The 24,424-nt window shown below is 43.5% G+C and overlaps 1 protein-coding gene across 2 annotated transcripts in view; it reads left to right on the forward strand.

Annotated features, from left to right (window-relative positions):
- Positions 1 to 20,662, forward strand: part of LMX1B (LIM homeobox transcription factor 1 beta) — a 227,484-nt gene extending 206,822 nt beyond the window's left edge. For both annotated transcript variants that reach the window (XM_067471839.1, XM_067471838.1), the window contains exon 8: positions 13,671 to 20,662. In XM_067471839.1, the coding sequence (XP_067327940.1) occupies positions 13,671 to 13,828 (158 nt within the window). In that variant the 3' untranslated portion in view covers positions 13,829 to 20,662. The remainder of the gene's footprint in view (positions 1 to 13,670) is intronic.
- The last annotated feature ends 3,762 nt before the right edge of the window (positions 20,663 to 24,424 follow it).

Here is a 24,424-nt window from a genome sequence, read left to right on the forward strand (position 1 = left end):
TAATAATAATTTTATTTCTTACCTGCTGCTCCTCAAGGCTCAAGGCAGGTTACAGGTTTCATGTACGCTTCCTCTACATCAGTGGGTCTCACCTTTCTAATGGTGCGACCCCAGATGGTAATAATAATAATAATAATAATAATAATAATAATAATAGGAGTAATAATAATAATAGCAGAAACCCCAAAGGCCATCCAGTCCAGTCCTCTTCTGCCATGCAGGAAAAGCACTCCCAACAGATGGCCAGCCAGTCTTTTGGTAGCAATAACGACAATAACAATAGTAATAGTAGAAACTCCAGAGGCCATCCAATAATAATAATAATAATAATAATAATAGCAGAAACTCCAGAGGCCATCCAGTCCAACCCCCTTCTGCCATGCAGGAAAAGCACCCCCAACAGATGGCCAGCCAGCCTTGAGATAGCAATAACAACAACAACAATAGTAATAGCAAAAACTCCAGAGGCGATCCAATAGCAACAACAACAACAACAACAACAATAATAATGCAGAAACTCTAGAGGCCATCCGGTCCAAAGCCCTTCTGCCATGCAGGAAAAGCACTCCCAACAGATGTCCATCCAGTCTTAATAATAATAACAATAGTGGCAGCAGCAGAAACCCCAGGGGCCATCCAGTCCAAGCCCCTTCTGCCATGCAGGAAAAGCACCCCCAACAGATGGCCGGCCAGCCTTCGTGAGAACTACAACAACAACAATAGCAGAACCTCCAGAGGCCATCCATTAATAATAATAATAATAATGATAATGATAATGATAATAGCAGAAACTCCAGAGGCCATCCAATAATAATAATAATAATAATAATAATAATAATAATAATAATAATAGCAGAAACTCCAGAGGCCATCCAGTTCAGGCACCTTCTGCCATTGAGGAAAAACACAATCAAAGCACCCAAAGAGATGGCCACCCAGGCTTTGTGATAGTAGCAACAACAACAACAATAACAGAAAGTCCAGAGGCCATCCAGTCCAAGCCCCTTCTGCCATGCAGGAAAAACACAATCAAAGCACCTCAAGAGATGGCCACCCTGCCTTTGTAATAGTATCAACAACAACAATAGCAGAAACTCCAGAGGCCATCCAATAATAATAATAATAATAATAATAATAATAATAATAATAATAATAGCAGAAACTCCAGAGGCCATCCAGTTCAGGCACCTTCTGCCATTGAGGAAAAACACAATCAAAGCACCCAAAGAGATGGCCACCCAGGCTTTGTGATAGTAGCAACAACAACAACAATAACAGAAAGTCCAGAGGCCATCCAGTCCAAGCCCCTTCTGCCATGCAGGAAAAACACAATCAAAGCACCTCAAGAGATGGCCACCCTGCCTTTGTAATAGTATCAACAACAACAATAGCAGAAACTCCAGAAGCCATCCAATAATAATAATAATAATAATAATAATAACAGCAGAAACTCCAGAGGCCATGCAGTCCAGGCCCCTTCTGCCATTGAGGAAAAACACAATCAAAGCACCCCAAGAGATGGCCACTCTGCCTTTGTAATAGTAACAACAACAACAATAGCAGAAACTCCAAAGGCCATCCAACAACAACAATGGCAGAAACTCCAGAGGCCATCAAATAATAATAATAATAATAATAATAATAATAATAGCAAAAACTCCAGAGGCCATCCAATTCAAGCCCCTTCTGCCATGCAGGAAAAACACAATCAAAGCACCCCAATGGATGGCCACTCTGCCTTTGTAATAGTAATAACAACAACAACAATAATAATAGCAGAAACTCCAGAGGTCATCCAGTCCAAGCCCCTTCTGCCATGCAGGAAAAACGCAATCAAAGCACCCCAAAAGATGGCTACCCTGGCTTTGTAATAGTAGCAACAACAACAACAATAGCAGAAACTCCAGAGGCCATCCAATAATAATAATAATAATAATAATAATAATAATAATAATAATAATAGCAAAAACTCCAGAGGCCATCCAATTCAAGCCCCTTCTGCCATGCAGGAAAAAAGCACAATCAATGCACCCCAAGAGATGCCCACCCTGCCTTTGTAATAGTAACAACAAGAACAACAACAACAGAAACTCCAGAGGCCATTCAATAATAATAATAATAATAATAATAATAATAATAATAATAATAGCAGAAACTCCAGAGGCCAACCACTCCAAACCCCTTCTGCCATGCAAGAGAAAGCACAAAGCACCCCATGAGTGATGGGAGGGAAATAGGGTTTTGGAAGCAAAGAAAGGGGGTGTGGGTGGGGAGAAAAATAGCCTGGGCAGCAAGGGACACGGGAGAAAGGGTCTGTGCCCTTGGGGGATGCTGCTGCTCAAAAACTTTAATTTCCCTGTATTTCCGAGAAGGAGGAATGAGGAGGAGGCAGGAAGCAGCATCTATCACTATCAGCGTCGGAGCCCCAAAGGCTCCGTGGAGCACACTTTGAGAACCCCTGCTCTAAACAATCATCACGTGTTTGGAAGCTGAAGCCCAAAACATTGGGAAGATCACGTTTAGAGCCACAAAGAGTTAAAAAAAAGAGCACAAAAGACTGTGCATTTCCATTTGGGGAAAAAAAACATGCTTTGTATTTCAAGCAGCCTCTGCAACCTGTCTATCCACTGCCACATCAGGCAGAAAGCTGCATCAGATGTGGTTTGGCAAGAGGCCAAGCTATTCTCTCGCTTGCGGGGTTCCTCAACAAGCAAAGAGACAATAGCCCCGGACGCCTGACAACAGCAGTGGGGTGGGATGCAACATTCAGAGGCCCAATCCGCGAATGAAAGAGATGTGTCTGTCTGGGAGATTGTGGTAGATCTCAAAAGCAACCTGGTTGATCTCGATCTCGGCTGCCAAGCCACTATCTGATCTGAGCATTGCACATTCTTCAGCAGGTCATGATGTTTGCATTTCTCAATCAGATCAGAGGTTGAAGCCATATTGTTTGCATATTGTTTGCATATCAGAACTCAAAGTATTATGTAAAGGATAGATCTAGAGCAGTGTTTCACAACCTTCCTAATGCCATGATTCCTTAATACAGTTCCTCATGTTGTGGTGTCCCCCAACTATATTATTATTTTCGTTGCTACTTCATAACTGTAATTTTGCGACTGTTATGAATTGTAATGTAAATATTACGATTCATATTTACTTATTTTCATTCACTGGATCCAATCTGGCACAAATACCGATACGCCCAAATTTGAATTCTGGTGGGGTTTGGGGAAAATAAACCTTGACATTTGGGAGTTGTAGTTGCTGGGCTTTATAGTTCACCTACAATCAAAGAGCATTCTGGACTCCACCAACAATGGAATTGAACCAGACTTGGTGCACAGAACTCCCACGACCAACAAGAAATATTGGAAGGCTTTCAACTTCTGAAATTCTGCTTTAGACAAAAAAACTCAACCACTTGGACAAAAACACTCAACAACTTAGTAGCCTCAGTCTGTGAGAAGCCTCAGTGGGAGAAAAGTCTCAGTCTGTGAGAAGTCTCAGTGGGAGAAAAGTCTCAGTCTGTGAGAGGTCTCAGTGGGAGAAAAGTCTCAGTCTGTGAGAGGTCTCAGTGGGAGAAGTCTCAGTCTGTGAGAGGTCTCAGTGGGAGAAGTCTCAGTCTGTGAGAGGTCTCAGTGGGAGAAAAGTCTCAGTCTGTGAGAGGTCTCAGTGGGAGAAAAGTCTCAGTCTGTGAGAGGTCTCAGTGGGAGAAAGGTCTCAGTCTGTGAGAGGTCTCAGTGGGAAAAAAGTCTCAGTCTGTGAGAGGTCTCAGTGGGAGAAAGGTCTCAGTCTGTGAGAGGTCTCAGTGGGAGAAAAGTCTCAGTCTGTGAGAGGGCTCAGTGGGAGAAAGGTCTCAGTCTGTGAGAGGTCTCAGTGGGAGAAAAGTCTCAGTCTGTGAGAGGTCTCAGTGGGAGAAAAGTCTCAGTCTGTGAGAAGTCTCAGTGGGAGAAAAGTCTCAGTCTGTGAGAGATCTCTGTGGGAGAAAAGTCTCAGTCTGTGAGAAGCCTCAGTGGGAGAAAAGTCTCAGTCTGTGAGAAGTCTCAGTGGGAGAAAAGTCTCAGTCTGTGAGAGGTCTCAGTGGGAGAAAAGTCTCAGTCTGTGAGAGGTCTCAGTGGGAGAAAAGTCTCAGTCTGTGAGAGGTCTCAGTGGGAGAAAAGTCTCAGTCTGTGAGAGGTCTCAGTGGGAGAAAAGTCTCAGACTGTGAGAGGTCTCAGTGGGAGAAAAGTCTCAGTCTGTGAGAGGTCTCAGTGGGAGAAAAGTCTCAGTCTGTGAGAGGTCTCAGTGGGAAAAAAGTCTCAGTCTGTGAGAGGTCTCAGTGGGAGAAAGGTCTCAGTCTGTGAGAGGTCTCAGTGGGAGAAAAGTCTCAGTCTGTGAGAGGGCTCAGTGGGAGAAAGGTCTCAGTCTGTGAGAGGTCTCAGTGGGAGAAACGTCTCAGTCTGTGAGAGGTCTCAGTGGGAGAAAAGTCTCAGTCTGTGAGAAGTCTCAGTAGGAGAAAAGTCTCAGTCTGTGAGAGGTCTCTGTGGGAGAAAAGTCTCAGTCTGTGAGAGGTCTCAGTGGGAGAAAAGTCTCAGTCTGTGAGAAGTCTCAGTGGGAGAAAAGTCTCCGTCTGTGAGAGATCTCTGTGGGAGAAAAGTCTCAGTCTGTGAGAAGCCTCAGTGGGAGAAAAGTCTCAGTCTGTGAGAAGTCTCAGTGGGAGAAAAGTCTCAGTCTGTGAGAAGTCTCAGTGGGAGAAAAGTCTCGGTCTGTGAGAGGTCTCAGTGGGAGAAAAGTCTCAGTCTGTGAGAAGCCTCAGTGGGAGAAAAGTCTAAGTCTGTGAGAAGCCTCAGTGGGAGAAAAGTCTCAGTCTGTGAGAAGCCTCAGTGGGAGAAAAGTCTCAGTCTGTGAGAGGTCTCAGTGGGAGAAAAATCTCAGTCTGTGAGAAGTCTCAGTGGGAGAAAAGTCTCAGTCTGTGAGAAGCCTCAGTGGGAGAAAAGTCTCAGTCTGTGAGAGGTCTCAGTGGGAGAAAAGTCTCAGTCTGTGAGAAGTCTCAGTGGGAGAAAAGTCTCAGTCTGTGAGAAGTCTCAGTGGGAGAAAAGTATCAGTCTGTGAGAAGCCTCAGTGGGAGAAAAGTCTCAGTCTGTGAGAAGCCTCAGTGGGAGAAAAGTCTCAGTCTGTGAGAGGTCTCACTGGGAGAAAAGTCTCAGTCTGTGAGAAGTCTCAGTGGGAGAAAAGTCTCAGTCTGTGAGAAGTCTCAGTGGGAGAAAAGTCTCAGTCTGTGAGAAGCCTCAGTGGGAGAAAACTCTCAGTCTGTGAGAGGTCTCAGTGGGAGAAAACTCTCAGTCTGTGAGAAGGGCCTCAGAGTTTCTGTATCTCCTATATGCCCACATTTGAATTCTGGTGGGGTTGTGGGGGGGGGGAGTAATGATTTTGTCATTTGGGAGTTTTAGTTGCTGGGATTTATAGCTCACCTACAATCAGAGAGCATGGAATTGAACCAAACTTGGCACACAGAACTCCCTCAAACAACAGAAAATACTGTAAGCACTGGTTTGGTAGGCATTGACCTTGAGTTTTGGAGTTGTAGTTCACCGACATCCAGAGAGCACTGTGGAATCAATACAATGATAGATCTAGACCAAATTTGGCACGGATACTCAATATGCCCAAATGTGAACACTGGTGGAGTTAGAGGAAAAAAGACCCTGACATTTGGGAGTTGCAGTTGCTGGGATTTATAGTTCACCTACAATCAAAGAGCATTCTGAACTCCACCAATGATGGAATTGAACCAAACTTGGCATACAGAATTCCCATGACCAACAGAAAATACTGTGCTTTCTGATGGTCTTCGGCGACCTCTCTGACACACCCTCATGACCCCCCCCCCCCAGGGGTCCTGACCCCCAAGTTGAGAAACAGTGCTCCAGAGAGCATGATTTCCATTATCCAAAAGGTCATGTGAACAGTGGTTTTCCAAAAGTTTATGAATCCCATTTCCCAAATGCTTATGGAGATACATGCACACTTTCCAGAAGTATTGCTTTGAACTATTCCTAAATAATGCAAAATATTCTGGAATTTAGAAAAGACCAATTCCTGGCAGAAGTGAAAATTGCTGTGACTGGTTGGGCAATCAAAATCGACACAATTGCTTTGATTTTGGGGCTTTCCTTTGAGCTGTCACGAGGAGCATTAATGCACCTTGGGCCCAAGAACAAGGCAAAACCCTTTGAGTCGCCCATACGAAATGATCTCTCTCCCTGGAAGCTCAGTGCGGAAAAGCTGCACATGCCTAAGCTCTCGTTGCTGTGCCTGAGCATTGCCTCGAGGCGTTTGCCACAAAGGCCTGGATGAAGGCAGATCTTCAGATCCAAGGAGGGAGATGGTTCGCTCCGATAAAGGAATAAGTGGATGGTTGGCACATACATCTATCAGCAGCCATCAGCCATGAGAACAAGATTACCAGATAGCTGGAGGAAGATTACAGCAATCTGGCCTACATGAGCCTGCCTTTGAAAAAGGGTTTAGAAATCCAACAGGTAAATAAATGAAGCGGCGAGGTTGCCTTTCTTGAAGCCTCTTTTACGAGCAAAGTATACTGTGCTAAGCACATAATAGAATGGAATCGTGACTTCTCTCAGTCGAGACACTGTGTTCCCATTGATGCAACCTAGAATTAGATTGACTTTTTCAGCTGCTGCATCACACCCTTGGCTCATGTTCAGCTTGCGGTCTCCTAAGTCTCCTAGATCCCTTTCACACAGACTGTTTTCAAGCCACATGTCAGCAATGCTATATCTCTCATAGCGCTTGGCTTCCAGATCTTTGATCATTTTTGTTGTCTTCCTCTAGGTCAGTGTTTCTCAAACTGGGGGTCGGGCCACCTGGGGTGGTATCAGAGGGGGCGCCAGAGACCATCAGAAAGCACAGCATATTCTGTTGGTCATGGGAATTCTGTAGGGGTCATGAAGGGGTGTCAGTGGGGTTGCTAAAGAACATCAGAAACCCATTTCCGGTGGTCGTGGGAATTCTGTGTGCCAAGTTTGGCCCAATTCCATCATTGATGGAGTTCAGGATACTCTTTGATTATAGGTGAACTATAAATCCCAGCAACTACAACTTCCAAATGTCAAGGTCTATTTCCCCACAAACTTCACCAGTGTTCACATTTGGGCAGATTGAGTAAAGGTGCCAAGTTTGGTCCAGATCTATCATTGTTTTGAGTCCACAGTGCTCTCTGGATGTAGGTGAACTACACCTCCAAAATTCAAGGTCAATGAATTTCCAGTATTTTCCTTTGGTCATGGGAGTTCTGTGTGCCAAGTTTGGTTCAATTCCATCATTGGTGGAATTCAGAATGCTCTTAGATTGTAGGTTAACTATAAATCCCTGCAACCTCAACTCTCAAATGTCAAGGTCTATTTTTCCCTAATTCCACCATTGTTCACATTTGAGTATATTGAGTATCCGTGCCAAATTTGGTCTACATCTATCATTGCTTCTCACAGACTGAGACTTTTCTCCCACTGAGGCTTCTCACAGACAGAGACTTTTCTCCCACTGAGACCTCTCACAGACAGAGACTTTTCTCCCACTGAGGCCTCTGACAGAGACTTTTCTCCCAGTGAGGCTTCTCACAGGCTGAGACTTTTCTCACACTGAGGCTTCTCACAGACCAAGACTTTTCTCCCACTGAGGTTTCTCACAGCCTGAGACTTTTCTCCTAATGAGGCTTCTCACAGACTGAGACTTTTCTCCCACTCAGACCTCTCACTGACTGAGACTTTTCTCCCACTGAGGCTTCTCACAGACTGAGACTTTTCTCCCAAAGAGACCTCTCACAGCCTGAGGCTTTTCTCCCACTGAGGCTTCTCACAGACTGAGGCTATTCAGTTGTTGAGTATTTTTGTCCAAGTGGTTGAGTGTTTTTGTCTTAAGCAGAATTTCAGAAGTTGATTCCCATTCAAAGCAGAACAATACCATTGCACATTAATGTGCCTTACGCACATTACAAATGCACCTTGTACATTTGGTGCCTTGGTCCAGAAGGCATATACCTTGCACATTTGGTGCCATGGTCCAGTTGCACAAACTCTATACTCAAACCGATGCACAATTTCACATGCAAATATATGGAGTTCCCTTTGATCTGTTAGGTGGGGTTGCTTTCGGCTGTTTTTGTTCCATTTTCCAAACTGCAAATCTCCACATTTCTGATAACCGGCACATACTTTGGGAATCGGAGAATATTGCATGTAACTGGGATGAAGGCTGCAGAATAGAAAGGCTTACATTGTAAAAACACTTGGCTTCTTCATTCTGCTCTTGCCATTTGCGGTTCCGTTTTGTCACTGACACAACTGAGTTTTTTGCAATTCCTAGGAACCACAATTTCGAGCAATGGAATGCGGGTGTTCTCTGCGTTGCCAAACCACTTCCCACAGATTGTTTGCTCATGTCAGTTAGAAAAGGAACTTTCTCTTTCTTTGTTTTTGTTTTTGTTTTAAAGAAAAATCTCTTCTGAAATGTTGCAGACAGCAACGCAAACAAGTCCCTGGCAAAAATCCATACTTTGTCTCCCAATCTTTGGGATAGGCATTAACCACCATTATGAGAAGTAAACTTTTGCCGTGGGTTTGCTCTTTTTGTTGACTCAAACTGTAATGCATCTGGACCAAACTTGGCACAGATACTCAATATGCCCAAATGTGAACACTGGTGGAGTTTGGAGGAAAATAGACCTTGACATTTGGGAGTTGCAGTTGCTGGGATTTATAGTTCACCCACAATCAAAGAGCATTCTGAACCCCACGGATGATGCAATTGAACCAAACTTGGCACACAGAACTCCCATGACCAACAGAAAATCCTAGAAGGGTTTGGTGGGCATTGACCTTAAGTTTGGGAGTTGTAGTTCATCTATATCTTGAGAACACTGTGGACTCGAACAATGGTGGATCTGGACCAAAATTGGCACGGATACTCAAAATGCTCAAATGTAAACACTAGTGGAGTTTCGGGAAAATAGACCTTGACATTTGGGAGTTGTTGCTGTTGGGATTTATAGTTCACCTACAATCAAACAACATTCTGAACCCCACCGACGATGCAATTGACCCAAATTTGGCACACAGAACCCCCATGATCAACAGAAAATCCTGGAAGGGTTTGATGGGCATTGGCCTTAAGTTTGGGAGTTGTAGTTCACCTACATCCAGAGAGAACTGTGGACTTGAGCAATGATTGATCTGGACCAAACTTGGCACAAATCTATATAAATAAAAATGTAATGTTCGTTTGTAGGATTAACATAACTCAAAAACCACTGGACGAATTGACACCAAATTTGGACACAAGACACCTAACAACCCAATGTATGTCCTTCATTCAAAAAAATTGATTTTGTCATTTGGGAGTTGTAGTTGCTGGGATTTAAAGTTCACCTAGAATCAAAGAGCATTCTGAACCCCACCGATGATGGAATTGAACCAAACTTGGCACACAGGACTCCCATGACCAACAGAAAATCCTGGGTTTGATGGGCATTGACCTTAAGTTTTGGATTTGTAGTTCACCTACATCCAGAGAGCACTGTGGACTAAAAAAATGGTGGAACTGGACCAAACTCGGCACAGATACTCGATATGCTCAAATGTAAACACTAGTGGAGTTTGGGGAGAATAGACCTTGACATTTGGAAGTTGCAGTTGCTGGGATTTATAGTTCACCTACAATCAAGGAGCTCTTTGAACACCACCAATGATTGAATTTGTCCAAACATCCCACACAGAACCCCCATGACCACCGGAAAAGATTGTGTTTTCTGATGGTATTGGTGACCCCTCTGATGGCCCCTCATGACCCCTCTAGGGGCCACAACCTCCTGGTTGATAAACACAGAGCCTGAGGTAGGCAGCCAAAATGATCAAAGGCCTGGAAGCCAAGCCCTGAGAGATATAGCATAGTGACATTTGGCTTGAAAACAGTCCCTGTGAAAAGGATCTAGGAGTATCCCAAATGCCATAGTCTATTTTTCCCTAACTCCACCAGTGTTCACATTTGGACATATTGAGTATCCGTGCCAAATTTGGTCTAGATCTATCATTATTTTGAGTCCACGGTGCTCTCGGGATGTTGGTGAACTACAACTCCAAAACTCAAGGTCAATGGCCACCAAACCCTTCCAGTATTTTCTGTTGGTTGTGGGAGTTGTGTGCGCCAAGTTTGGTTCAATTCCTTCATTGGTGGATTTCAGAATGCTATTGGATTGTAGGTTAACTATAAATCCCAACAACTACAACTCCCAAATGACAAGGTCTATTTCCCCCTAACTCCACCAGTGTTTACATTTGAGTATATTGAGTATTCATGCCAAATTTGGTCCAGATCCACCCTTGCTTGAGTCCACAGTGCCCTCTGGATGTAGATGGACTACAACTCCAAAACCCAAGGTCAATGTCCATCAAACCCTTCCAGTATTTTTTGTTGGTCATGGGAGTTCTGTGTGCCAAGTTTGGTTTAATTCCATCATCGCTGGAGTTCCGAATGCTCTCTGATTGTAGGTGAACTATAAATCCCAGCAACCACAACTCCCAAATGTCAAGATCTATTATCCCCAAACTCCACCAGTGTTTACATTTGGGCATAATGAGTATCCGTGCCAAGTTTGGTCCAGATCCATTATTGTTTGAGTCCCCTGGATGTAGGTGAACTACAACTCCAAAACTTTGATCGTCCCCATTTTGAGGGGACTTCAACTCCCAAAAGTTCCAGCCAGCTTGACTTCTGGGAGCTGAAGAATTCTGGGAGCTGAAGTCCAAAAACCTGATAGTCCCAAAGGTTGGAATTGCTGCCTTAGAAGATTGTGGGAAACCACACAAACCCTACAGTGCCCTCTAGAGGACATGAGAACAATTCAACCTTGTATTTGGCCCATTGTAGATCCAAGGCAATGTTTCTCAACCTTCCTCCTGCCACGACCTTTAATATAGTTCCCCATGTTGTGGTGACCCACAACCATAAAATTACTTTCGTTGCTACTTCATAACTGGAATTTTGCTACTGTTCTGAATCGTCATGTAAATATCTGATATGCAGGATGGATTTTCATTCACTGGACCAAATTTGGCACAAATACCCAATATGCCCATGTTTGAATACTAGCGGGGTTGTGGGGGGAATTGAAACTGTCATTTGGGAATAGTAATTGCTGGAATGTATAGTTAGCCTACAATCAAAGAGCATTCTGAACTCCACCAATGATATTATTGACTCAAACTTGGCACACAGAACTACCATGACCAACAGAAAATACTGGAAGGGTTTGGTGGGCATTGGCCCTGAGTTTTGGAGTTGTAGTTCACCTACATCCAGAGAGCATTATGGACTCAAACAATGATGGATCTGGACCAAACTTGGCACAAATACTTAATATGCCCAAATGTGAACACTGGTGGAGTTTGGGGAAAATAGGCCTTGACATTTGGGAAGTTGTAGTTGCTGGGATTTATAGTTCACCTACAATCAAATACATTCTGAACCCCAACAATGCTAGAATTGACCCAAACTTGGTACACAGAGCTTCCATAACCAACAGAAAATACTGGAAGGGTTTGGTGGACATTGACCTTGGGTTTGGGAGTTGTAGTTCACCTACATCCAGAGAGCACTGTGGACTCAAACAATGATAGATCTGGAGCAAATTTGGCACGAATATTCAATATGTCCAAATGTGAACACTGGTGGAGTTTGGGGAAAATAGACCTTGATATTTGGGAGTTGTCATTGCTGGGATTTATAGTTTACCTACAAATAGCATTCTGAACCCCAATAATGATATATTTGGAATCAAAACAATGATAGATCTAGACCAAATTTGGCACGGATACTCAATATGTCCAAATGTAAATACTAGTGGAGTTTGGGGGAAATAGACCTTGATATTTGGGAGTTGTCTTTGCTGGGATTTATAGTTTACCTACAAATAGCATTCTGAACCCCAATAATGATATAATTGGAATCAAAACAATGATAGATCTAGACCAAATTTGGCACGGATACTCAATATGTCCAAATGTGAACACTGGTAGACTTTGGGGGGGGGGGGGGGGGACCTTGACCTTGACATTTGGGAGTTGTAGTTGCTGGGATTTATAGTTCACCTACAATCAAATAGCATTCTGAACCCCAACAATGATATAATTGGGCCAAACTTCCCATGACCAACAGAAAATACTGTTTTCCTATGGTCTTTGGTGACCCCTCTGACACCTCCTCACAACTCCCCCCCCCCCGGGGGTCCCGACCCCCAGGTTGAGAAACACTGATCCAAGGTAAGAATTTTTCAAACAGGTAGTGAGGTCAACTTCTTGTTAGGAAACAGCTCCTTCGGCCCAAATCATGGATCAGTTGGATCGAAAGGTGAACATACCAAAGGTGGAGTTTGGGGGGGAAAGACCTTGACATTTGGGAGTTGTAGTTGTTGGAATTTATAGTTCACCTACAATCAAAGAGCATTCTGAACTACACCAACAATGCAACTGAACCAAACTTGGCACATAGAACTCCAAAGACCAACAGAAAACACTGGAAGGGTTTGGTGGACATTGACCTTGAGTTTGGGAGTTGTGGTTCACCTACATCCAGAGAGCACTGTGTAATCAAAGCAATGATAGATCTATTGTTGAAGGCTTTCATGGCTGGAATCATGGGGTTGTTGTAGGTTTTTTCAGGCTGTATGGCCATGATCTAGAGGCATTCTCTCCTGACGTTTTGCCTGCATCTATGGCAAGCATCCTCAGAGGTAGTGAGGTCTGTTGGAACTAGGAAAAAGGGTTTATATATCTGTGGAATGACCAGGGTGAGACAAAGGACTCTTGTCTGCTGGAGCTAGGTGTGAATGTTTCAACTGACCACCTTGATTAGCATATAATGGGCTGACTGTGCCTGGAGCAAACCTTTGTTGAGAGGTAATTAGATGTCCCTGCCTGCTTCCTCTCTGTTGGTGTGATGTTGCAATTTTAGAGTTTTTTAATACTGGTAGCCAGATTGAAGCCATTGAAATACACAAGCATGTGGACAATTTCAACAGAAAGGAGGAAACCATGAAAATGAACAAAGTCTGGCTACCAGTATTAAAAAAACTCTAAAATTGCAACAGCACAACAACAGAGAGGAAACAAACAAGGACATCTAATCACCTCTCAACAAAAGTTTCTTCCAGGCACAGTCAGACCATTATATGCTAATCAAGGTGGTCAGTTGAAACATTCACGCCTAGCTCCAGCAGACAAGAGTCCTTTGTCCCACCCTGGTCATTCCACAGATATATAAACCCTTTTTCTAGTTCCAACAGACCTCACTACCTCTGAGGATGCTTGCCATAGATGCAGGCGAAATGTCAGGAGAGAATGCCTCTAGACCATGACCATACAGCCCGAAAAAACCTACAACAACCCAATGATAGATCTAGACCAAATTTGGCACGGATACTCAATATGCTGAAATGTGAACAATGGTAGATTTAGGGAAAAGTAGACCTTTTTGTGTGTTTCCCAGCCATGGAGAAGAGAGACTAAACATGCAGAAGGATATGTTTTCTTAAGGAATGCCCCCTGTTATGTCTCCAAGCTTCTCATCCAACTAACATGCCTGCCTTTCTTTTGTTTCTTTTCTCCCCTTTCCAGGGAACGACTCCATTTTCCATGACATCGACAGCGATACCTCTTTAACCAGCTTGAGCGATTGTTTCCTGGCCTCCTCGGAAGTAAACTCCATGCAGGCCAGGGTAGGCAACCCTATTGACAGGCTGTACTCTATGCAGAGTTCGTACTTTGCTTCATGAAACCCAAGGGAAGCAAACGGAAGCAAGCAAAACAAAACAAGAGACCCCCGTTCCCCCAAAAAAACAAAACACTGATTGTCACGAGAAACTCTCCCCGCAACCTCGTTCCTCAACCGAGACTCTTACAGCCATATTTTCTTCTGCTCTTCCTTCGCACTGACTTTGGGCACTGTGTTGACAGGAGCATCAAATTGAGGGAGACTCTAGTAAAGGCGACGCAAACGCACATACATCCCGTCGGAAGGTACAGAACTGGCACTCCGAAACGATACCGCCGCATTTGGGTCAAGGAACGATACCGAGATCGAAAGAAGCACCCAACTTAACCTCTCCAAGAAGTCCTCTATTTGATGTCTTCTTGAAAAAGAAGTGGGAATTTTCGGAGATAATATTCCTTGGGGATCGTTTTCCAGCCTGTGGACATTCAATGACCGCCATTTTGTTTTTAGCTAATGTTAGGAAAGGACTTGGAGAAACTAGAGAACGCCCTCCTTGCTCTTTCTCACCTTCTGTTGTGAACCAATGGGACCTCGGAACTGCAAAATATCGAAACGTAGCTGCGACTTCCAAGCGAGTGTCCCCATTTTTGGTATTATTTGCCCCCCATAAATGACCCTCTCCAACAAATAGTTGAACCCCCTTGTACTGTATGGCGAGGGAGAGGGGTGGGGAGACAGCTTGAAGACTTTTGGGAGGATAGAGAGCGAAAAAACACGTCATGTTATAATAATTATTATCGTATTTAATTAAAGAAAGAACTAGAAAGATGCATGAGAAGGGAGTATGGCACAACAATGATTCCGAGATACACAACTTTTCCTTCGTGTGAACATAAAATTGTAACTTTGCCCAAAAACTCACTGATCCGTTGCCAAGTTTCATATCTCCCCCTCTCCTCCCCCTTTGATTGGCAGTCATCTGTTGGCCATTCCCTTCTGTTTATACCCGTCGGTGAGAACTACACTACACACGGTTGTCCTGGTATGAATGCATCAGGAAAGTCTTTCATTCCTATTTCTTTCCTTCACTTGGAAAAAAATTCCTCGTGCCCCTTGAGGGTCTTCTGAAATGTCAATCAAGTAGCTACGAATAAAACAAGATCTTATGGGATACCTTGGCTCCCCACCACCCACAGCCTACATCCTGATGGAATCCCATCATAAACTGGTTCCAGATTTGCAAACAATTACTTGTTGAGATGAGGGGTATAGTGTTTACTTCACAAATCTATGCAGGTTTACTGGGAAACGTGTCCCACTGAGTCCTTTCAAGAAGGGGCATATGTTTTTATATGATGGATGGGTTCCACCACCCATCCCCACCATGAGTTCCATCAAATGTTTTGGTCCATAACTCCTACCAGCCCTGAGATGATCAATGGTGAAGAATGAGTTAAATTGTAGTCCCAAGTTTCCATTGGATGTAGGGATGTCCTCCATCTTGGATGAATTTACTGAGGGATTGGATAAATCTTATAACAGGGAAGGTTGTGAAAGAAATTCACAGGAAATGAAATGATTTCATGGGTGTTAATTAGACAACAAATTGTTGACCTTAAGGTCAGTTCAGGCAACACTGCATTGAAGTGAGAAGCTAAGCCTGAGTTCTCTTGTTCCTGGTTCAAGTCAAGCTTTGATTTTGAATGTACTATATCCTGGAAGTTTTCTAATAATGGGTACTTGGGGTTATTTTCATGTCAGAAGTGACTTGAGAACATACTGCAAGTCATTTCTGGTGTGAGAGAATTGGCCGTCTGCAAAGACATTGCCCAGGGGATGCCCGGATGTGTTTCCATCCTGTGCGAGGCTTCTCTCACATCCCCACTTTTTTTTTCACATCAGAAGCGACTTGACAACATACTGCAAGTCACTTCTGATGTAAGAGAATTGGCCGTTTGCAAAGACGTTGCCCAGGGGGTGCTTCTCTCATGTCCCTGCTTGGGAATCTGGGGCTGACAGATGGGAACTCACTCCATCTCACGGATTCGAACTGCCAACCTTCAGGTCAGCAATTCAGCCAGCACAAGGTTTTAACCCACTGCACCACCACGGCTCCCAATACTTAATAGCAATGATAGCTGAACATTGCTCAAGTGCTGGAAGTAGTATATATCTTTGTATCAGTTGTGGGAGTACATAAGTGAAAAGATGCTACTGCACCAAAATCCTACTGCTGAGCTGTCTCAGCAATGTGATATCTGCATATGATAGGAACCATTATTTATTCTCAGTGGCTTCCATCAATACCTTGAGGGGTATATATCCAGGTTTGGCTAAGCAACTCTCCATTTGCTCTTCTTGCGATGGATTCAAGAAGATATGGGGAACTAATGAATGAAGGAGGAAAAAATGGAGGAAATGGTATTGGGGAGAGGACTACAACCCACCATTCATACCTTGGTTCAATCTGATGGTCTTAGAAGAGCTTCCACACTGTTATCAGCTGAAGGCAACTATCTACCCATACTTTCAAAACCTGATGTAAGGAACGTTCTAGTTCAGAAACTCATGGATACCATGAGATGTACATCCACACAAATGACAACCTAGAAATGAAACTTATATTTCTATTTCAGAGGCTAGCACAATATTTGGGAAAGGACTACAAACCACCATTCATACCATGGTTCCAACCTGATGGTCTTAGAAGAGCTTCCACACTGTTATCAGTTGAAGGCAACTATCTACCCATACTTCAAACCCTGATGTAACATTCTAGTTCAGAAACTTGTGGATACCATGAGATGCACATCCACACAAATGACAACCTAGTCCTAAAACTTCTATTTCTATTTCAGAGGGTAGCACAATATTTGGGAAAGGACTACAACCCACCATTCATACCACGGTTCCAACTTGATGGTCTTAGAAGAGCTTCCACACTGTTATCAGCTGAAGGTGACCATCTACCCATACTTTCAAACCCTAATGTAAGGAACATTCTAGTTCAGAAACTCATGGATACCATGAGATACACATCCACACAAATGACAACCTAGTCCTGAAACTTATATTTCTATTTCAGAGGGTAGCACAATATTTGGGAAAGGACTACAACCCACCATTCATACCATGGTTCAACCTGATGGTCTTAGAAGAGCTTCCACGCTGTAATCAGTTGAAGGTGACCATCTACCCATACTTTCAAACTCTGCTGTAAGGAACATTCTAGTTTGGAAACTCCTGGATACCATGAGATGCACATCTACACAAATGACAACCTAGTCCTGAAACTTCTATTTCTATTTCAGAGGGTAGCACAAAATCACAATCCACTGGGCACAAAACACCATTTCCACCCTTCGTGGTGGAAAATTATTTTCTTTGTTGACTTATCTTGATGGCTCAAGACATATTTTCACACTGTGAAACTGCCCAAGTGTTGGGTTGCTGTGAGTTTTCCGGGCTGTATGGCCATGTTCCAGAAGCATTCTCTCTTGATGTTTCATCCATATCTATGGTACTCATCCTCAGATGTTGTGAAGTTCTCTTGTGATGTTTCATCCACATCTAAGAGGTAAACCTCACAACCTCTGATGTTGGTGAAATGTCAGGAGAGAATGCTTATGGAACATGGCCATACAGCCCAGAAAACTCACAGCAACCCAATAATTCCAGCCATGAAAGCCTTCAACAACACATTGTCCAAGTGTTCCTCACAGCAACCCACTGATTCCAGCCATGGAAGCCTTCAACAACACATTGTCCGAGTGTTCCTCATAGCTCTACTCCAAGTATACTTGAACGATGTCTCTCAGCACTCCTTGCCATTGACCAAGCTGGAAACATTTGAGGTCCTCAACATCTGGATGGCTATACATTCTCCAGTGGTAGTCCTCAAACGTTGGCTCTCCGGGTGTTTGGGGCTTCTCAGAATCCCACACTATTGCCGAATCTGGCTCAGACTTCTAGGAGCTGAAGTCCAAAGGACTTAGAGGACCAACATTTGAGAACCATAGCATACGTTGAGTGTGGTTCCGTTGTGAAAGCAGAATGATGCCCTACAGGCCTGCCTTTCCTCGGTGCTTGTGCATTTTAGGCAGAGATAAATGTCACTCTTATTTGTGGTATGGATTACCCTCTGGGAGCATAATCATTGTGCAAGTTTAACCCGAGACCTTCCAGGTCAAAGGTTCTGAAGCAAACCCTTGACCTTCTCTTGATTTAGGATTTATTCTTCTACTGTCAAGGGAGGTGCCAACAGACGAGTCAAAGCAATACAGACAGCAACAAAGCAAGCAGGTAGGAATATCTAACAATAACGTTGATCAATATCTTTGTAGTGTCATCAGTGGAATAAATGAACCCTATATTGGATGCTGAAGGTTATGAGAGCATTCCTTGTGACAACCGTTCCCATTAGTACACGAACCCATCTTTCAAATAAGACAGATTATAGCCTTTCAATCATGTTTGTGTGGCTAAAAATAATGAACCAACAACTCAAAGCAACAATTACACATGTAATTTTGCAAAGTCGCATTGTTTAGGCATTGAATGATCTCACTTTGGGTCCCACCATACCATTGAGCTGCATGGAAGACCTTTTTCCATGGCTCTTCTTCTCTTGATGGAATTATGAGTGGAAATCCTTCCCAAGAAGAATAGAATAGCTTCAATTGCTTCATCTCCAAACTTTACATCGAATCATTCTGTGTAGAAAAACAAGTGTTTTTCTGCACAAAAATATGTTTCTTGACAGGAAACACTGTTTCCTTACTTACTTAGGTGATCCCTCGTTGTCTGAGTATGATGGCCTTCCAAGTGTAGTGTCCTGGCGGTGGATACGTAAGTGACGATAGAGCCCTATTATTGACCTGCATGCTCTTCCACAGTGAAGACATCGGTTTCCAGGTAGAAGGAGGTCCTGGTCAGGGTTGGCTTGATGTGCCTTCCTCTTGGCATGTTTCTCCCTTTCACCCTCCATTTGTGCCTCTTTGAATTCCGCAGCACTGCTGGTCACAGCTGACCTCCAGTTAGAGGGCTCAAGAGTTCCCAGTTCTCTCTTGGTGTCTATGCCATAGTTTTTAAGGTTAGCTTTAAGCCCATCTTTCAATCTCTTTTCCTGCCCACCAACATTATGTTTTCCGTTCTTGAGTTGGGAGTAGAGTAACTTCTTTGAGAGACGGTGATTGGGCATTCGGACAACATGGCCAGTCCAGTGGAGTTGATGTCAGAGGAGCATTGCTTCAATGCTGGTGGTCTTTGCTTCTTTGCTTCTCCTTCCAGTGCGCTGACATTTGTCTGCTTATCTTCCCAAGAGATTTGATGGAATCGTTCCAAGAGTTGAGTGTGACGTCTATAGACAGTCCACGTTTCGCAGGCGTAGAACAGAGTTGGGAGGACAATGGCTTTATAAACAAGCACCTTGGTATTTCTATGGATGTCCCGGTCCTCAAACACTCTCTGCTTCATTCGGAAAAAAGCTGCACTCACAGAGCTCAGGCAGTACTGTATTTCAGTGTCAATGTTGACTTTTGTGGAGAGGTGGCTGCCAAGGGCGCGGAAATGGGAAACATTTTCTAATGTTACACCATTAAGCTGTATTTCTGGCATTGCAGAGGGAAACTTAAAGGCAGGGTTGTACAGACAGAACACGCTTTCACAAGTTACCACATGTACTTCTACACTGGTCAAAGGATAGTTGAATATCTTCCTTGAGAATGCTTCTTGGCAGCTTTTGACCAGTTTGAACAGATGCAACAACCTTTCAGGAAAGAGTTGAACACTTCCACAAATGGTTTGTATGCCTTACAAAATTCAGAAATCAAAACATATGCATTGAAGGAAGAGGTCATTCCACACTAATTCCCAAATCGAAATTGGTTGTTGGAAGGTGGATTTGAGTGAGATGGTTTTCAGAGGGATCCATCTTCAGAAATGGATTTGGAGGTCAACTCCACCTCCAAGGGGCGGACATGGTCAAGTCCACCTCCAAGGGGTGTCCCATTGAAATGAATGGATGTGCTCTCCGGAAGTTCCCATTCCTTTCCATGAAAGTCACTTAGGAGGACTACATTTTATGGAAACTAACAAGGAAGTGAATACGAGGTGACCTGTGGCTTTGCAACGTTGGCCACCAATACTTTTGGTTGGGCTTGTAGGTCAACCTGCAATGGAGGAGGAACCCTTTGCTCAATGGATTATCTTGATCTTCCTGAGTTCACAGCTAGTTGTGAGAATTTGAGCAGCTAATTTGGAATGGAATTCCCTTCTGATTAAATACAAATAAAATAGGAATGATTTGTCTCCTTCCCTCATTCCCTTTAGCTGTGTATGGCTGTATGACTTGTATATTTATATATTCTGTATTTATGTTACCAAAATGTAGTATTTTGTAGCTGTTCTGGTTTGTTTAACTTGTAAAATAATAATGTTAATAATAATAATAATAATAATAATAATAATAATAATAATAATTCTTAATACGATCTCCCATTCCTGCCTTTCAAACATAGTTCCTAGCCCCTTGCTTTCCTCCCTTCCGCCTTCAAACTCTGTTGGCAACTTGCACCAATCTCAAGGATGTAGATCAGATCTTTCCCCCCTGTCTTTTCTCCTTTAATTTAATGACTTGCCATTTCTTAAATTATTTATTAGTATCGTCGTTGGGTTTTTTGTCCTTTGGTTGTCACATTTTCACAGCATTGGGTTTTGTTTTTATTTTATTTTTTGGATATTTCTTTCTTTCTTTCTTTTTCGTCCGCTGCTTCTAACCAGCAGTTCAGATGATGTGATTCTCAGATCTTGTGTGTTGTTGTGTTTTCTTTTTTCTTATGAAAGAGAGAAAGAACACTTCAGTATATTTGTAAATAAAAGCGACCTGTAAATGAAATGAGATGTGTCCTAATTTTTCAAAGTTGGTCCAAAATGATAAGCCTCTCCTGCTTTTGGAGACATTATGTGGAAATGTCTACGGATGTGAGAGTTGGACCATAAGGAAGACTGAGCGAAGCAAGAGAGATGTTTTGAATTGTGGTGTTGGAGGAAAGTTCACGAGAAGATCCAACCAGTCCATCCTTCAGGAAATAAAGCCCGACTGCTCATTGGAGGGAAGGATAGTAGAGGCCAAGATGAAGTACTTTGGCCACAACATGAGAAGAAAGGAAAGCTTAGAGAAGACAATGATGCTGGGGGAAATGGAAGGAAAAAGGAAGAGGGGCCAACCTAGGGCAAGATGGATGGATAGGATCCTTGAAGTGACTGGCTTGATTCTGAAGGAGCTGGGTGTGGTGATGAAGTCAATACGGACTTTAGGAGGGTCTCCCCAGTAAGAGAGACCCCTGGGACCGCACCAAAGAGGGTCTATGACCTTGGCGAGCCATCAGAGAAGCCTGATTCCAGCAATTTTATTAATATTAATAATTGAAATGAGACTCTTGCCAAGGCGAAGAAGAGGCATCAAGGTTTAATGAGCGATTCAGCTGAGTCAGATGCAAATGTGGGGATAGCTCACCCACAAGCATACCAGTACATTGATCAGAGGCATATTTATAGCAAATTCAAAGTTGCAGAGTTCAAACTCCCCGCCCCGGCTTCCCTGTTGTTCCCTGCCCCCGGTGCCTCTGGACCACTCAGGAAGCTCCAGTGGTCCGTAGGAATCAATGGGGAGACCTCTGCCACCTGGTGGCAACAGCCAATCAGGAGAGATAAAGGCGGGATGAGGGAGCACAAAAGAATCTGAGAAAGGAGTGAACAAAGGAAATGCCATGTGGCCGGCGAGACAAAGGGGAAATCTCAAGCCAGCCTGATCTATCAACATGTGTAGACTGGGGTGATTGTTTCTTGGTGGAGATAGCTGAGTTAATCAGAGCAAAGGCAAAAGGTTTTTTCGAGGACCTTTTGTCCTTCAGGAGGAAATATGATTAAGATTTTTTGCCAAAGGGGCAAGCTGAGGGCTGGGCAATTCCTCCGAGGGCCACCAGCTGCCCAGGCTATCGTTCATGCAAAAGGAAGCTGTGGATAAAAAAAATTCCTGGAATGTTTGGGGCTTTGTAGTCCCTTTGGTGGAGTTTCTTCATGTATATAGGGGAAACAAAAGTCAAAAGAAAAGGGGAAAGGCTTCTGCCACACAAAGAAATCAGAAAACACATTTCATATATCTAAAGTTCATAAAAGGCAAGATTTCATAAGGTTTGTCCATGTGGGGGGAAAGAGTGTCCATAGGGGATGGCTAAAGCGCAAGGGTGTTGCACAAAGGTCCTGGCAGGAGTTCTTGAGTGGCCCAAATGGACCTGGTGTCTCTGGAAACAAGCTTTGCTCCCCGTCCTTGGAGAACTACAGCTCCCGAGAGAGGCAGAGACCCCAAGGTCTAGCTATTCCCGAAGTTTCATGGGGTCCTCATTGTTGTTAAGGCCTTGGCAAATTGACCAAGACTTAACCCCTATTGTGCAGTCTGGTACCTTTGTCCTTTGCAGAACTATAAGTCACCATCCCTTGTGGGGGGGGGGTATGCTCGACGTCAGTGAGGGTCAATAGGGAGCTCTGGCGTGGGCTGGTTCATGAAACCACGAAGAGTCGGAAACGACTGAATGAATAAACAACAACAACAAAACATGCCTGCCTGTAGGCAAGTGCCTTCTCTAGACTAAGAAAAGGTATCAGCTGGTTTTCTTTTCCAGAAGTGACCAGAAGGCCGAATGATGATGGCACAAATCAATCATCTAAAAGCACAATTGGAACTCGACCTGTTCAAAACTAATCTGATTTCCCTAGGTTAGGCAGTAGAGGAATGACATGCCCAAAGACTTTGCTGTGTTTTCCTTTTACTTGCAGACATCTCTCCCTTTCGTTGCATTCCATGTTTTCGCTTTCACTCTCCTTTTGTTCAGTACAGCTGTAGGGTGTAGATCCGTCTTCATTCCCTAGTTGGTGACATGGCACACACACTCACGCACACACACCTCAACAGGCAGAAAGCCTTGGATTAATCATCATTGGGAATTGTGTTTGTTTCTTGTTTGGAGGAGGGAGAGAGAGATTTCCTTGTGCAGTGCTCAAGTCGTCGGCTTCTTAGAGGAAAATCTCAATAAACAGAATTATGCCGTTTGGTTTGATATTAGGCGCCAGCCTCCCTCCCCATTGCGGAGATTAACATTAAATTCGCAGCAATCACACAATGTTGCTGGGTTAGGAATTCCAGTATCGCATTGGCAAACATGCATTGCAAGATATGTGTGAAATAGGCACCCATGTGCAATGGTGCCACATGCTCAACTCGGCTTCCTCCGCTGAGCTGCATATGGCTGTTCTGCATCAGCCAAAAAGTCTCCAACCCCTTTTACTTATCCGTAAGACACTAACAGGATTCTGGCAATGATCCTTACAAAGCTTCCATGGCTGCGGATCAAGTAGTGCTTAAATACCCGGGAAGAGACGCCAGACATAAAGCTGGCCATTCTAGCGAGCAAAGCCTTCCAAATTATCTCCTTCCAAACCTCTGGAAGGATCTTTTCAAAGAACCACTAACATGTTCAATAGTGTTGGGAATATGTAGGGATGATAAGGGTTCCCAAATCCTGGTAGTGATGCGGATCTGTTCTCTCATTGGTCAAGATGCCTCCCAGGGTAGTAATAGATGGGACAATACTCCATCAGACGCGACTGTGAAGGTGGCGGGACCGAGAGCAGAGTCTCTCCGGAAGATCTTAACACCCTTGATGGTTTGTAGGGGAGAATATGTTCGGACAGAAAAACTGGGCCGGAACCATAAAGGGTTTTATAGGTTAAAACCAGCACTTTGAATTGTGCTCAGAAGCTAATTGGCAGCCAGCGGAGCTGGCACAACAAGGGAGTTGGGTGCTCCCTGTACCCTACTCCCGTGAGCAACCTGGCTGCCGAGTGTTGGATCTAATTGCATCTTCCGGGCAGTCTTCAGAGGCAAACCCACGTAGAGTGCCTTGCAGTAGTCTATCCTGGATGTAACCAGTAGGCTTGGGCGGTTTCGTTCGTTAATTTCGTAATTCGTTATTAATTCGTATTTAAATTAGCTTACGATCCAATATTGAGCCATGCAGGAATTGTGTGAGGAGTAACAAATAGGGCTGGGCGGTTTCGTTTCGTTAATTCGTAATTCGTTAAAAGATTCGTTAATTTTTCAATTACAAAACGATAACGAACCAGTCTGGAGCAATTTTTTAAAAAAATGAATTTTTAAATCATTTCGTAAATGTTTTGTATTTCGTTATTGTATTTGTTTCGTTATCATTTTGAGGTCGTTTCGTTATTATTTCCGCATGTCTGGGGCAAGTTTTATAGTTGTTTTTGGTTTTCTAAGGGTTTTTATAGTTGTTTTTGGTTTAATTAAGCTTCAGAAGTTCCCCCTGTCCCATTTGGAGGTTTTTTAGCGTATTGCGCGGTCGCGTTCGCCATTAACGAATCGATTCGTTATTGTTTCGGAAATCGATTCGTTATTGTTTTGTAATTTTTTTCACATTTACGAAATTTCGTAAATATCGAACTTTTTTAAAGGAAAATTTTGTAATTATTTTAAATAACGAAATGCAAAAACCCCCAAAAAACGAATCAATTTTAGAAACAAATTTTTCCGTTGTTACCCAGGCCTAGTAACAAAGATTCGAAACAATTTTTTCAATTT

Source organism: Anolis sagrei, chromosome 11 (assembly GCF_037176765.1).
Source record: "Anolis sagrei isolate rAnoSag1 chromosome 11, rAnoSag1.mat, whole genome shotgun sequence".
Taxonomy (NCBI): domain Eukaryota; kingdom Metazoa; phylum Chordata; class Lepidosauria; order Squamata; family Dactyloidae; genus Anolis; species Anolis sagrei.